General features: G+C 50.1%; 1 protein-coding gene across 1 annotated transcript; it reads left to right on the forward strand.

The window, feature by feature from the left end:
* The first annotated feature begins 1,205 nt into the window (after window positions 1-1,205).
* LOC137909868 (ras-related C3 botulinum toxin substrate 3) lies at window positions 1,206-10,186 on the forward strand. Its single transcript, XM_068754300.1, has 6 exons — window positions 1,206-1,240; window positions 4,257-4,328; window positions 5,714-5,831; window positions 7,753-7,815; window positions 8,348-8,507; window positions 10,056-10,186. Exons 1-6 carry the CDS (start codon window positions 1,206-1,208, stop codon window positions 10,184-10,186), a joined length of 579 nt encoding a protein of 192 aa, XP_068610401.1.
* Window positions 10,187-15,108: the final 4,922 nt, after the last annotated feature.

The raw sequence follows: 15,108 nt of genomic DNA on the forward strand, positions 1-15,108 counted from the left end.
TTATATCAGTGTACATTATATCAGTGTACATTATATTAGTGTACATTATATCAGTGTACATTATATCAGTGTACATTATATTAGTGTACATTATATCAGTGTACATTATATCAGTATTGTACATTATATCAGTGTACATTATATTAGTGTACATTATATCAGTGTACATTATATCAGTATTGTACATTATATCAGTGTACATCATCCATCCATCCATCTTCATCCGCTTATCCGGGGGGGTCGCGGAGGCAGCAGCCCAAGCAGGGAAGCCCAGACTTCCACTTCTTCCAGCTCTTCCGGGGGGATCCCGAGGCGTTCCCATGCCAGCTGAGAGACATAGTCTCTCCAGCGTGTCCTGGGTCTTCCCCGTGGTCTCCTCCCGGTGGGACGTACCGGTGGGACGTGTCCTGAACGCCCCCCCAGGGAGGCGTTCAGGAGGCATCCTGAATAGATGCACCTCCTCTGGCTCCTCTCAACGCGGAGGAGCAGCGGCTCTACTCCGAGAACGGAGACCGACCAGCAGGTGAGGGGAGGAACGGAGACCGACCAGCAGGTGAGGGGAGGAACGGAGACCGACCCCCAGGTGAGGGGAGGAACGGAGACCGACCCCCAGGTGAGGGGAGGAACGGAGACCGACCCCAGGTGAGGGGAGGAACGGAGACCGACCCCCAGGTGAGGGGAGGAACGGAGACCGACCGGCAGGTGAGGGGAGGAACAGAGACCGACCGGCAGGTGAGGGGAGGAACGGAGACCGACCCCCAGGTGAGGGGAGGAACGGAGACCGACCCCCAGGTGAGGGGAGGAACGGAGACCGACCCCAGGTGAGGGGAGGAACGGAGACCGACCCCCAGGTGAGGGGAGGAACGGAGACCGACCCCCAGGTGAGGGGAGGAACGGAGGAAGCAGTTATTGAGTGGTGTAATACTCCTTTAATACAGGTGCGTAAGAAGGTTCAGTGGCTCCATTCCTCCGTGGGGGGCGCTATTTGACCACAGCGTGAACTCGTGTTGGGTTATTGATCGCACACCGGAGTCGTCCTTCCTCGCTGTACCTTTAAACCGACTCGCTTCTTTCCGGACGCGCTCGGCACTCTCCGTAACCGACTCGTTCACTGCGGCTCCATCGTCGAGCGGACTGACCGTCGCCTCTCATCCGGAGACGCCAGCGCAGACCGATCCCTCCCAGCGGAGCCTTCAAGCGGCAGCATGCAAGCGATCAAATGCGTGGTGGTCGGCGACGGGTAAGAACGCAGCGTGTGGTTCCACGGACACCCACCCGTGCGCGTTCCGTGCAGGAAGAGGCGCTGGGGCTCATCGATCACGTATTCGGTGCCGCTCTGTCGTCGATCCGCTCCTTCCTTCCGCATCACTCTGCGTCCGGCGGTGCGCGTCGGGATGCTGTGCGCGAACACGTCCACGCCTCGCAGGACGCTGGAGGCAGGCTGAGGGTCTCTGGCCTCTGGAATATTAAATAGAGCTCTGACCGATAATCATCACGAATATTAAATAGAGCTCGGACCGATAATCATCACGAATATTAAATAGAGCTCTGACCGATAATCATCACGAATATTAAATAGAGCGCTGACCGATAATCATCACGAATATTAAATAGAGCTCTGACCGATAATCATCACGAATATTAAATAGAGCTCTGACCGATAATCATCACGAATATTAAATAGGGCTCTGACCGATAATCATCACGAATATTAAATAGAGCTCTGACCGATAATCATCACGAATATTAAATAGAGCTCTGACCGATAATCATCACGAATATTAAATAGAGCTCTGACCGATAATCATCACGAATATTAAATAGAGCTCTGACCGATAATCATCACGAATATTAAATAGGGCTCTGACCGATAATCATCACGAATATTAAATAGAGCGCTGACCGATAATCATCACGAATATTAAATAGAGCTCTGACCGATAATCATCACGAATATTAAATAGAGCTCTGACCGATAATCATCGCGAATATTTAATAGAGCTCTGACCGATAATCATCACGAATATTAAATAGAGCTCTGACCGATAATCATCACGAATATTAAATAGAGCTCTGACCGATAATCATCACGAATATTAAATAGAGCTCTGACCGATAATCATCACGAATATTAAATAGGGCTCTGACCGATAATCATCGCGAATATTAAATAGAGCTCTGACCGATAATCATCACGAATATTAAATAGAGCTCTGACCGATAATCATCACGAATATTAAATAGGGCTCTGACCGATAATCATCACGAATATTAAATAGAGCGCTGACCGATAATCATCACGAATATTAAATAGAGCTCTGACCGATAATCATCACGAATATTAAATAGAGCTCTGACCGATAATCATCGCGAATATTAAATAGAGCTCTGACCGATAATCATCACGAATATTAAATAGAGCTCTGACCGATAATCATCACGAATATTAAATAGAGCTCTGACCGATAATCATCACGAATATTAAATAGAGCTCTGACCGATAATCATCACAAATATTAAATAGAGCTCTGACCGATAATCATCACGAATATTAAATAGAGCTCTGACCGATAATCATCACGAATATTAAATAGAGCTCTGACCGATAATCATCACGAATATTAAATAGAGCTCTGACCGATAATCATCACGAATATTAAATAGAGCTCTGACCGATAATCATCACGAATATTAAATAGAGCTCTGACCGATAATCATCACGAATATTAAATAGGGCTCTGACCGATAATCATCACGAATATTAAATAGGGCTCTGACCGATAATCTGTGAAATTACTGCACCAGCAAAAACCACCCAACCATTTTCTTCCCTGGGTGTCCTGGTGGGTCCAGTGGACAGGGCCAGGTCCCTCGGTGGGTCCAGTGGACAGGGCCAGGTCCCTTGGTGGGCCCATTGGTCAGGGTCAGGTCCCCTGGTGGGTCCAGTGGACAGGGCCAGGTCCCTTGGTGGGCACATTGGACAGGGCCAGGTCCCTTGGTGGGCCCATTGGACAGGGCCAGGTCCCTCGGTGGGTCCAGTGGACAGGGCCAGGTCCCTCGGTGGGTCCAGTGGACAGGGTCAGGTTCCTTGGTGGGTCCAGTGGACAGGGCCAGGTCCCTTGGTGGGTCCAGTGGACAGGGTCAGGTCCCTTGGTGGGTCCAGTGGACAGGGCCAGGTCCCTTGGTGGGCCCATTGGACAGGGTTAGGTCCCTTGGTGGGCCCATTGGACAGGGCCAGGTCCCTTGGTGGGTCCAGTGGACAGGGTCAGGTCCCTTGGTGGGCCCATTGGACAGGGTCAGGTCCCTTGGTGGGTCCAGTGGACAGGGCCAGGTCCCTTGGTGGGCCCATTGGTCAGGGTCAGGTCCCCTGGTGGGTCCAGTGGACAGGGTCAGGTCCCTTGGTGGGTCTGGTGGACAGGGTCAGGTCCCTTGGTGGGCCCATTGGACAGGGCCAGGTCCCTTGGTGGGCCCGGTGGACAGGACCAGGTCCCTTGGTGGGCCCATTGGACAGGGCCAGGTCCCTCGGAGGGTCCAGTGGACATGGCCAGGTTCCTTGGTGGGTCCAGTGGACAGGGCCAGGTCCCTTGGTGGGTCCAGTGGACAGGGCCAGGTCCCTTGGTGGCCCATTGGACAGGGCCAGCATCGGCACTGTGTATTCTGACGCCTTCGTATCAAAAGCAGCATTAAGTTCTTGAGCAGTCGGCGCTGATCCGCTGCATCGAACCCTGGCCTTGACTCGCCACCAGAGCCTTGTTCCTTCCCTGAACCACGTTTTGTAGATACTGACCGCAGCAGACTAGGGGGGGGGGGGTCCCACAAGAATGATAGTTTTGGAGCTGCTCAGTCATCCGGGGTTCTTCACTTCGCCCGTCAGTGGTCAGATCGGTGTGTCTCCATTCAGAACACAAGACATCTCTGGACAATGTTTCGGGGACACCAGAGTGGATGACTTCATAAGTCCTGTTCCAGATTCCAGATGTCATGAATGAACTTTTTGAGCCGTTCTTTTGTAGTTTGTGATAACTTCTTGTGTGTCTGTTCACATGAGTGAGTCTTGTAGGGGGGTCATCGGGGACCACGTGTCCCTTAGGCAATATGAATGTAGGTCAGTATCTGTGTGGGACAGTGACGAGGCGTGGCGGCTGGCCTCAGGACGACATACACACACTCACACGAGCACAGCACACACAAGGCTGCGATACGTGTGACTGTGCAGACGTCTTCTAAATGTGTCTTCTGCTGTCTGTCCTCTACAGGGCTGTGGGGAAGACCTGCTTGCTGATCAGCTATACCACCAATGCCTTCCCTGGTGAATATATCCCCACTGTGTGAGTCCCCACACGCTGCACGTGATGCTATGAGTGATCTCGTCCCGGTGCAGCGGTCTAGTCCCGGTGCGGCGGTCTAGTCCCGGTGCAGCGGTCTAGTCCCGGTGCAGCGGTCTAGTCCCGGTGCGGCGGTCTCGTCCCGGTGCGGCGGTCTAGTCCCGGTGCGGCGGTCTCGTCCCGGTGCGGCGGTCTACTCCCGGTGCGGCGGTCTACTCCCGGTGCAGCGGTCTACTCCCGGTGCGGCGGTCTAGTCCCGGTGCGGCGGTCTACTCCCGGTGCGGCGGTCTAGTCCCGGTGCGGCGGTCTACTCCCGGTGCGGCGGTCTCGTCCCGGTGCGGCGGTCTCGTCCCGGTGCGGCGGTCTAGTCCCGGTGCGGCGGTCTAGTCCCGGTGCGGCGGTCTAGTCCCGGTGCGGCGGTCTACTCCCGGTGCGGCGGTCTAGTCCCGGTGCGGCGGTCTAGTCTCGGTGCGGCGGTCTAGTCCCGGTGCGGCGGTCTAGTCCCGGTGCGGCGGTCTAGTCCCGGTGCGGCGGTCTAGTCTCGGTGCGGCGGTCTCGTCCCGGTGCGGCGGTCTAGTCCCGGTGCGGCGGTCTAGTCCCGGTGCGGCGGCCTAGTCCCGGTGCGGCGGTCTAGTCCCGGTGCGGCGGTCTAGTCCCGGTGCGGCGGTCTAGTCCCGGTGCGGCGGTCTCGTCCCGGTGCGGCGGTCTAGTCCCGGTGCGGCGGTCTAGTCCCGGTGCGGCGGTCTAGTCCCGGTGCGGCGGTCTAGTCCCGGTGCGGCGGTCTAGTCCCGGTGCGGCGGTCTAGTCCCGGTGCGGCGGTCTCGTCCCGGTGCGGCGGTCTAGTCCCGGTGCGGCGGTCTAGTCCCGGTGCAGCGGTCTAGTCCCGGTGCAGCGGTCTAGTCCCGGTGCGGCGGTCTAGTCCCGGTGCGGCGGTCTAGTCCCGGTGCGGCGGTCTAGTCCCGGTGCGGCGGTCTAGTCCCGGTGCGGCGGTCTAGTCCCGGTGCGGCGGTCTAGCCTCGCCTGCTATTATGCAAAAACATAATAAAGAAGAAATGAAATTGCTGTCAACGATAGACCAACCAGGCAGCTTCCAGCAGCAGCTGGACACCCGACCTCACGTTCAGCATCAAGCCTCCTGCCTTGCCATGAAGTCCAGACGTTTAAAGAGCACCTTTTCCTTACAGGGTCCCGCCCCTTAGACATTTCTCACCTGTAGCCCACAGATTACCTGAACACATTCAGACAGCAGCAATCATTTCTTGTGTCCATCACTCAGCTCTAATCACTGTGGCTTTCTCTTTGATGTTTGCTCAATCACCCATTGACATTAAACTGCTCCGCAGCGCTTCTCTTTTAACTGCACCTCACTCCGAAATATCTGCCTGCAGGTTTGACAACTATTCTGCCAATGTGATGGTGGATGGGAAACCGGTGAACCTGGGCCTCTGGGACACGGCAGGCCAGGAGGACTATGACAGACTCCGCCCACTTTCTTACCCACAGACGGTATTCACACCCGTTCCCTTTAAACACACACGCACACACACCTATTTAATTCCAGTTACACAGGAACTGAATTTTATTTCATTTGATTTCCAGCAAGTTCAAAATTTGATGTTAAAAAAATCACTGAAAAGTTTAAATTCATTGTACGTTGATCTGAAATCCCTTATATATATATTTTTTTTTTAATATTATTTATTCTATTTAAATATATATAAAATTAAAAAGCCCACCTTTGATTTGAGACAATTTCACTGCTGCACTTGGCACTGACCCAATAACAACGTTGCTTTTACACCCAAAACATAATCATTTTTAACCTGAACTGACATTTAAATACAGCGGAACCTCGGTTCTCCTCATAATCCGTTCCAGAATACTGTTTGAAGACCCAAACTCTATTTCCTATAATAAATAATGTAAACTGGATGAACCCGTTCCTACGATAAAGGCCCATTTACATGTCTGCAGGTATTTTAATGTGTAACTACGTGTATCTAAACAACAGAAAACACAGATAAATAGTACATAATAAAAGTTAATTTAACCCACTCCTGCATCATTTACATCCCGTTTTGGCATAGATTACTCAGAAACTGCATAGTAAAAGTACTTGCTGGCTTTTTAAATGCAGCCACATGTGACTGAATCTGCAATACAAAAACACGAAGCCCTCTACGATCCTTGTGGCGCTGCGCTGGAGGGTACAGACTAAGAAGTATTGGTGGCATGATGCCTAAATCACTCCCTTTATTCCAGGTCAAACGTACAGTAGCATCATTTCTAAACTAGAAACCTCCACCGAGCATCCCAGCCCCCCCCCCATGTTGTGACTTACAATGCCCTACATTGATTTTATCTGTACATACGAGTACAATCCATTCCTGGGCCGAGCTCGTAACTCAAAATGTTGCTGTCAGGCTGGCTGGTATTCAGAACACTCGTCTGCAGAGACAGAGAGGCAGCAGCTGATCAGGTGAGGCGTGTAGCAGGTGCGTGTTCCGTTCAACGATGCCTCCGCAGCTGTGCAGGGTAGAAATCAACCTGCAGTCACCATAGCAACACATGGAGTTTAGTGTTAACATTTGAAATGTTTTCCTGACCTCATTCTGGATCAGAACCAGAAGACCTGTTTCATGATGATTCATATTGGACCCCTCTATGACTGGGATTTTTGGGGAGTGAATTGAATGCAGATTTTACAAGATAGGATTTTTTTGAAAAAGCCTCTATTATAAGTAAATGGGAAAATCCAGATTGCGACGATCTGCATTCTGGATCCGATCCAGATGAAATTCAGCGGTAAGATAGAGATCCACATCCTACATGACTGTGAAAAATTCTATAAACATCGGTCAATAATCAACCAATATATTGAGGAACAAATTTAGAAGCTCCTTTCATGTTTGAATGTTACCGAAAATTCCAAAGTGATCCAGAATCCAGGATCTCTTGTAGATCATCACCAAAATTGAATAATGTATTCCTTGCAACATTCCCTACATTTCTTGAAAATGTCATCAAAATCTGTCTAACGTTTTGAGCTATCGTGCTAACAGCCAGACAGAGACAAACCAACGCAGGTGGAAGCATGACGTCCTCGGCGAGGTAACCACGGTAACCATATCGATGTTCTCCATCTTTGCCTCTCTCTGTTGACAACATAATTTTTAGCATTATGTTGCTTTTTTTGTTGTTATTGTTAGTTGATGCTAATAATAATAATATGTCAAAATACGTAAATCTCTCCCTCCAAAACTTGAAATAGCATCGGGCTGTGTTCCGAATCTAGCGTGAACGACATCCAACCCAAACGCCCACACGCAAAGATTGCTTGAATCCCACAAAATGAACTTTCTCTGTCCTCCGAGCTGAAACCTCAATGAGGACCTCATACACTTAAATCTCTCTGGTTCTCTCCCAGGATGTGTTTTTGATATGCTTCTCCCTGGTCAGTCCGGCCTCCTTTGAGAACGTCCGAGCTAAGGTCAGTACGCTGACTGACACCTACCGTCTCCCTTTGTCTCAATCCGTGCCGCGTCTGACCACAAGAGGCACATCTATAGCGCGTCACTGTCCCACTCGCTCAGGCCTCGCCTCGTACCGGCGTGGCTAGGAGCTGGCGACGCAGCACAGAGGCGAGGTCCGAACGACTCCGGCCACTCTGCGGGGGGAGTCTGTCGGCTGGGCGGGGTTTGATCTGCTGAGCATTATCAGATGCTCTCAGGTGAAATCACACTTTCCTGAAGGTCTACCCTCCCTCTTAGAGTGTGCATGATTTGGCCTGACAGTCACTCATTATGGGATGTGACTAGAAATTTACTTCAGTCCGAGGATGTTTTGTATTCATACATAAAAAGTCAGACAAATCTACTGTATTTAAAATAATTGGTTTGAAAGCTGGTCAGTGAATGACTCGGCTTTAAGGAGTCCAGTGCTCTGCCTCTGCTTCTCTTTCTACTCTCTAACTGATTTTGTCTTTGGCACATGCACACATGCATTTGTGTGTGATGCCGTAGTGGTACCCCGAGGTGAGGCACCACTGCCCTAACACGCCCATCATCCTGGTGGGCACCAAGCTGGACCTACGAGATGACAAGGACACCATTGAGAGGCTGAGAGACAAGAAGCTTTCCCCAATCACCTACCCACAGGGTCTGGCCATGGCGAGAGAGATTGGTGAGGCCAACGACTGAATGTGGTCAATAGTTATCCAATAACTCGCGTTCCTACAGAAGGAAGCCTTGTAATCAACAGCTGGCCTTAGATATTTAGAGGAGTAAAAGTTTGATTCGCAAATTGGGCCAAACAGGATGAATCTGAACTGTCGTACGAAATCGCCAACAGAACTGAACAAGGGATAGTCAAGGAGCCGCAGCCGACGGAAACACGCTGATCAACAAAGTCTCACTTTTCATGGCATAGTTATTTCTTATTGAGGTAGGAATGATGAGATATTTAGTCCCCAAGTGAGTCTCATATACACTAAATGAACAGAACTGCAGGCTTCAAAGGATTATCCTTAGATTGAGTGTGAAAAAGAAGAAGGCCAGAAACAGAAGAGATGTGAGGAAGACTGAGTCCAGGTAAAACAAGCCTGCAGTCAGAGCCAGAAAGCCAAAGCAAAATCCAGGACGGGAGCAGGAAGGGCCAGAATCCGGAAGGCATCCGGAATGTCATGCATCAAATGCAATGAACAAAAAGAAGGGGGTAGATTGGGGGCCAGAAGCAGCTGTGGCAACAGGTGAGATGAGTCACCTGGTAACTCGCCTGACAACTAGGGTTAGGGTTCGTCCTGAGTGTTGCAGACTGCTGACACCAGTCGCCTCGTATTGACATAATGACGCTGGTAAAGAACCATCTTCTGGACAATGGCATTGTCACATAGCAGTGCTGTTCAGTCCCCAATTATGAGCCTAGGGCAGCGCGGTGGCGTAGTGGGTAGCGCTGTCACCTCACAGCAAGAGGGTACCTTTCTGTGTGGAGTTTAGATGTTCTCAACTTGCCCGTGTGTGTGTGTGTGTGTGGCTGTCTCTGTGTGGCCTCATGATGAGCTGGCGACGCATTGAGGGTGTAGCCCGCCTCTCGCCCATAGCAAGCTGGGATAGACTCCAGCAACTCCCGTGACAAGCAATGTGGAAAAGCGGAAGTGAATAGAAGGAATGATGAGCCGGTGGGTGGTACCCAACACAGCATTAGAAGAGAAGGGGGCCCGGGTGAAACCAAGTCCCCAAGACAATCCAACATGGACCTGTCAAAAGGAACCATTGCAGCAAGTTAGATACGTCTGCTCATTGTGTCTCGTTCTGACCATATAGTCAAACCGAACGGAGCCTCAATCACAGAGTCCAGCTGCGGGTCACTAGTGTTGCTGGAGCCTATCGCAGCTGACTACAGGCGAGGTACACCCCGGACGTGTCGCCAGCTAAACTGCATGTTTTTGGAGGAAACTGGAGATAACCTTTGTAGACATGGAGAGAGAGAGAGCATACAAAGTCCACACAGATAGGATTCAAACCCAGAACCTTCTTGCTGTGACACAAGAAGTACGCATGTCCTCTTGACCTTGACCACAGAGCGTGCTGCCTCACCTGTGGGCAACGTGTAGCTTGAAACATTGAAGACTGTGGTTGATGACTCGAGCAGGCTTTGTTCGGAAAATGTTGCCTGCGGTTTGCAACAAGTGTCACTAAGAAGTATTTTCCCATCATGCTCTTCCTTTTCCAGGGGCCGTGAAGTACCTGGAGTGTTCTGCCCTGACCCAGAGAGGCCTGAAGACGGTGTTTGATGAGGCCATCAGGGCCGTGCTCTGCCCTCCGCCAGTGAAGAAGAGGGGGAAGAGGTGCACCATGTTCTGAGGGGACTCCGCTGCGCCCCCCCATCACCCTGAACAGCAAGCACTACTTCTTAGAGAGGATGAAAGAAGTAGCGTGCTGCTGAGCTTCCTTTCTGTTATTGACATTTTTTCAAAGTGATATTGACAAAAAGACCAATATGTATTCAATGGTTTTACCAAATAGGTGTAGAGGGTCTTTGTGTACATCTTGCCTGCTCAACATACTTTCACTGATAGAACTACAGTTGTACGTTTCCACCAGAGCTGGCAAAGATCTGAGTCTGGTCCTTCTCTTGACTTGCTGCAGTCCCCGCTCTCTGAAGTTACCCTCAGCTGGGCATCCTTGGACCAGCAGCTGGGACTGGCGTGCACGCCCTCATCGTAAAAACCACATGCTATAGCACAATTAAGCTTCTCATGGGTCACAACGTGGAACTGTTGACCCAATCGTGTGCTCGATCCTCGATGGATGTAAATCCCCCATGAACTCATTCTCCTAAAAATACTACATGGAAATGTAAGATTGGAAAACAGCAGTAACTTTACACTTTACACTCTCTCGAGTTTCTGGTTGTGGACATACGCTCCCCCTAAAGCCTAAACTAACCCGAGTTTGACACATTACCATGAGACCTGTAGTTTGATAAACAGTTACCTCACAGGCTTACCTAGCGAGCGTTGCTCATTCAAGGAGGGCGGGGGGGGGGGGGGGGGGGGGGGGCAAGTGAAGTGCCATGAAAGCTGCAACAGACTCAGAGCAGCAAGTAAAGATCAGATCAGCCCACCTGCTGTGTACTTCGTCACTGAATATCGTGAGTAGGGAATGTTGAGTATTGTTTACATTTTCACAAACTCATTACAGTACTGGGAGTACTCAGTGTAACGTTTTCCATCGATGTGTTCTATCTAGTAACAAGAAATATCTGCCTCTGTTTTTGGTATTTTGTAATTTCAGGTAAATAAAGCCATCAAATGTGTTTGCATGAAAGCAGCTGGTAAGACAGAACTTTTGGTTTTTACTCACTCCGTGTATTTCTATCAGCACATTACTGGGCTTTACTAACAATATGTCGTTGTGGTGTCGAAGTGGGTTTATATAAAGAAGCAGCTGCAGCTTGGGCTGGTTTCTCTACCACATCACTGGCACCACTGGTTTTGCTTCCACACCACTGGTACCACTGGCTTTACTATCACACCACTGGTAATGCTGGTTTCGCTACCACACCACTGGTACCTCTGGTTTTGCTACCGCACCACTGGTACCACTGGTTTTACTTCCACACCACTGGTACCTCTGGTTTTACTTCCACACCACTGGCACCGCTGGTTTCGCTACTACACCACTGGCACCGCTGGTTTCGCTACCACACCACTGGTACCTCTGGTTTTACTTCCACACCACTGGCACCGCTGGTTTCGCTACTACACCACTGGCACCGCTGGTTTCGCTACCACACCACTGGTACCTCTGGTTTTACTTCCACACCACTGGTATCGCTGGTTTTACTTCCACACCACTGGTATCGCTGGTTTCGCTACCACACCACTGGCACCGCTGGTTTCGCTACCACACCACTGGTACCTCTGGTTTTACTTCCACACCACTGGTATCGCTGGTTTTGCTACCACACCACTGGCACCGCTGCTTTTACTATCACACCACTGGCACCACTGGTTTCGCTACCACACCACTGGTACCGCTGGTTTTGCTATCACACCACTGGTACCACTGGTTTTGCTTCCACACCACTGGTACTGCTGGTTTTACTACCACACCACTAGTACCGCTGGTTTTGCTTCCACACCACTGGTACCGCTGGTTTCACCACCACACCACTGGTACCACTGGTTTTGCTTCCACACCACTAGTACCGCTGGTTTTACTACCACACCACTAGTACCGCTGGTTTTGCCTCCACACCACTGGTACCGCTGGTTTTACCACCACACCACTAGTACCGCTGGTTTTGCCTCCACACCACTGGTACCGCTGGTTTTACCACCACACCACTGGTACCTCTGGTTTTGCTTCCACACCACTGGTACCACTGGTTTTGCTTCCACACCACTGGTACCGCTGGTTTTACCACCACACCACTGGTACCGCTGGTTTCGCTCACTCGGATATGTCAGTGTAAATATTACGCTAGCCGCAGACAGCGAAATTCTGTATTGCTACCAAACATTAATGTTCTAAGTATGTTCTCAAGTTGAGATATCAAAGTGAAAGCTTACACTTATTACAAGATAACTAGATTCAAGATTCTTTATTGTCATTATGCTAACATAACAAAATTGTGTGAAGGCCCACGGCTTAAGGCACACAGAGGAACACAAAATGAAAAACAAATCTCTTAAAACAACGAGATATACACACATTAATAGAATCAAGCAAATAGTAGTATACTGTTTATAAACGAGAATACAAAAACAAGCACAAAAAGCCGGGAGCCTCGAGCCGCAACGTGTGTGCGCGCCGCCATTCCGGAAACTAGTATATGGTCTTAAAGCTTGTGTTTGGTAATGACATGAATATGAAATGTTCCCATCATGAGCTGACAGCGATCTGGTTTGTCTTCCTTTCTTGTACTATTCTTCGGTACTCACACGCGTTCCAGATGTGCTTCACAGCAGCCGTGGTGGGACGCTAATGCACGATGTCGTCATCCACTTTTACAATGATGCTGCCGTGAAATTGTTGCTTCCTCCCTGATATTTTGAAATGGCTGCACGGCCTTGTCTTTCAGTCGATCAATAGTTCTCCCTTTGTCTTTAGTTTTCTTTGTTCATGGTTCGACCACCTTTCCACATAAAACACAACGGATTTGTCGGTAAGTTTGGAAAGTGTGGACACAGACTCCATTTCTGTCCATCTCTGTAGACGCACTCTCATTTACTGAAATTACCAGGAATCAGAATTTGGTCATAGCAAGGTAACAGTTAATCAGCACGGTAGCTTCATTGTGAAACGGTGATGGTGATCTTCTTCACGAAACATGAGATACGGTTGATGGCTCTGAAGACCTGAAAACATTTGAACACGTCACCCACAGCTGTTTTAACCCAACCTGTGGTTACCGTGGAGATGTAGTAGTCTCACATTGATCTTAGTCGTATATCTTTGGGTAAGTTCATCTAACCCTGAACCTGCGACAGACGACCAGGCAGACTTTGGACCTGCGCATCTTGAGCTCTGTGTCTTCAATGGAAGTTTTTGCATGGGTCTTCTGTGAGTGTGTGCGTGAGTGTGTGCGTGTGTGTGTGCGTGCATGTGCAAGCGTCTATCAGTTTGAGTTATTGCTTAAACATACAGTATTGTTTTAAGGCAAGTTTTTAATATGCAGTTTTTGGTACTATATTACTTTGTAGTAATACACAATACTTTTGAGGAAAATATTGATATTGACATCGAGTAATGTACCGAATAATAAAGGCTCGCATTATAACTGCAGTATTATCTTCATGTGTCTGAATACTTCCGACTGAACTCACCTTGAAGTTAAACGTGTTGCTAACATCGTGCAGTACTGCGACGGTACTATGGTAATCCATAGTGAGTCTGCCATCACCAACTGCACGTCTAAATGTTTTTCTGTGGTGTTTCTGGCTCCCTCCAGTGGTGACACGCATCACTGCATGCCACTGGCTCTGAGGTGACGTCCTGGAACGTGCTTATTTGACCCACTGCAAGCATAACAGAGGTTCTGTTGCACGTGCACAATGACTTGTATCGGTGCTCCACTTTTTTTGTCTTGTGGTGAACTATTTCATTTTTGTAAACTAAATAAAATGTTGGGTCAGGAAATAAACTGTTTGCTTCCTGTCACAAAACGGCCAAATCATTCAATCATCTTCGTGCCGGAGGGGCGGGGCACACCCTGGACGAGCCGCCAGTTCATCACAGGACCACACACAGAGACAATCATTCACACACACACCTACGGACAATTCAGTAAGGATATGCCTTCCCTGACCATCGATGGCCCCGCCCCCATGTTGCAGGCAGCGTACGGTTCTCCATGGCCTCTCCAGACCAGCGTACGGTTCTCCATGGCCTCTCCAGACCAGCGTACGGTTCTCCATGGCCTCTCCAGACCAGCGTACGGTTCTCCATGGCCTCTCCAGACCAGCGTACGGTTCTCCATGGCCTCTCCAGACCAGCGTACGGTTCTCCATGGCCTCTCCAGACCAGCGTACGGTTCTCCATGGCCTCTCCAGACCAGCATACGGTTCTCCATGGCCTCTCCAGACCAGCGTACGGTTCTCCATGGCCTCTCCAGACCAGCGTACGGTTCTCCATGGCCTCTCCAGACCAGCGTACGGTTCTCCATGGCCTCTCCAGACCAGCGTACGGTTCTCCATGGCCTCTCCAGACCAGCGTACGGTTCTCCATGGCCTCTCCAGACCAGCGTACGGTTCTCCATGGCCTCTCCAGACCAGCGTACGGTTCTCCATGGCCTCTCCAGACCAGCGTACGGTTCTCCATGGCCTCTCCAGACCAGCGTACGGTTCTCCATGGCCTCTCCAGACCAGCGTACGGTTCTCCATGGCCTCTCCAGACTCTGTCACAGGTGTTGAGCGTGACGAGAACAGGGTGCCGTGGGAAAGCTGCCATAATAAGGTTCTCTAGCAAAGGCCAATCGGGCTGCATGGAACCGGGGTGAGCGCGGCCCCCCTAGAGGCTGTCGGGCGCTACAACCGCCAGACGCCTGCTGGAGGACAGCTTGATATCACTCTGATGACGACGTGTTCTTTTATCCTTTCAGCTTTATCTTCACATACAGAAAGAGATTAAAACAGATGCATCCCAACGTGAGAGACGAGGACAATTCAAGTTGGAGTTTAATGACTCAATAAAACTGTGTGTTGTTATTATTACTTAGCGATGACAAGTGCTTTTTGGGTTAATAAAGGGAACATCCTTCTTCTTTACTGAGCGTAGGG

Source organism: Brachionichthys hirsutus, chromosome 21, assembly GCF_040956055.1.
Source record: "Brachionichthys hirsutus isolate HB-005 chromosome 21, CSIRO-AGI_Bhir_v1, whole genome shotgun sequence".
In the NCBI taxonomy this organism is placed as follows: domain Eukaryota; kingdom Metazoa; phylum Chordata; class Actinopteri; order Lophiiformes; family Brachionichthyidae; genus Brachionichthys; species Brachionichthys hirsutus.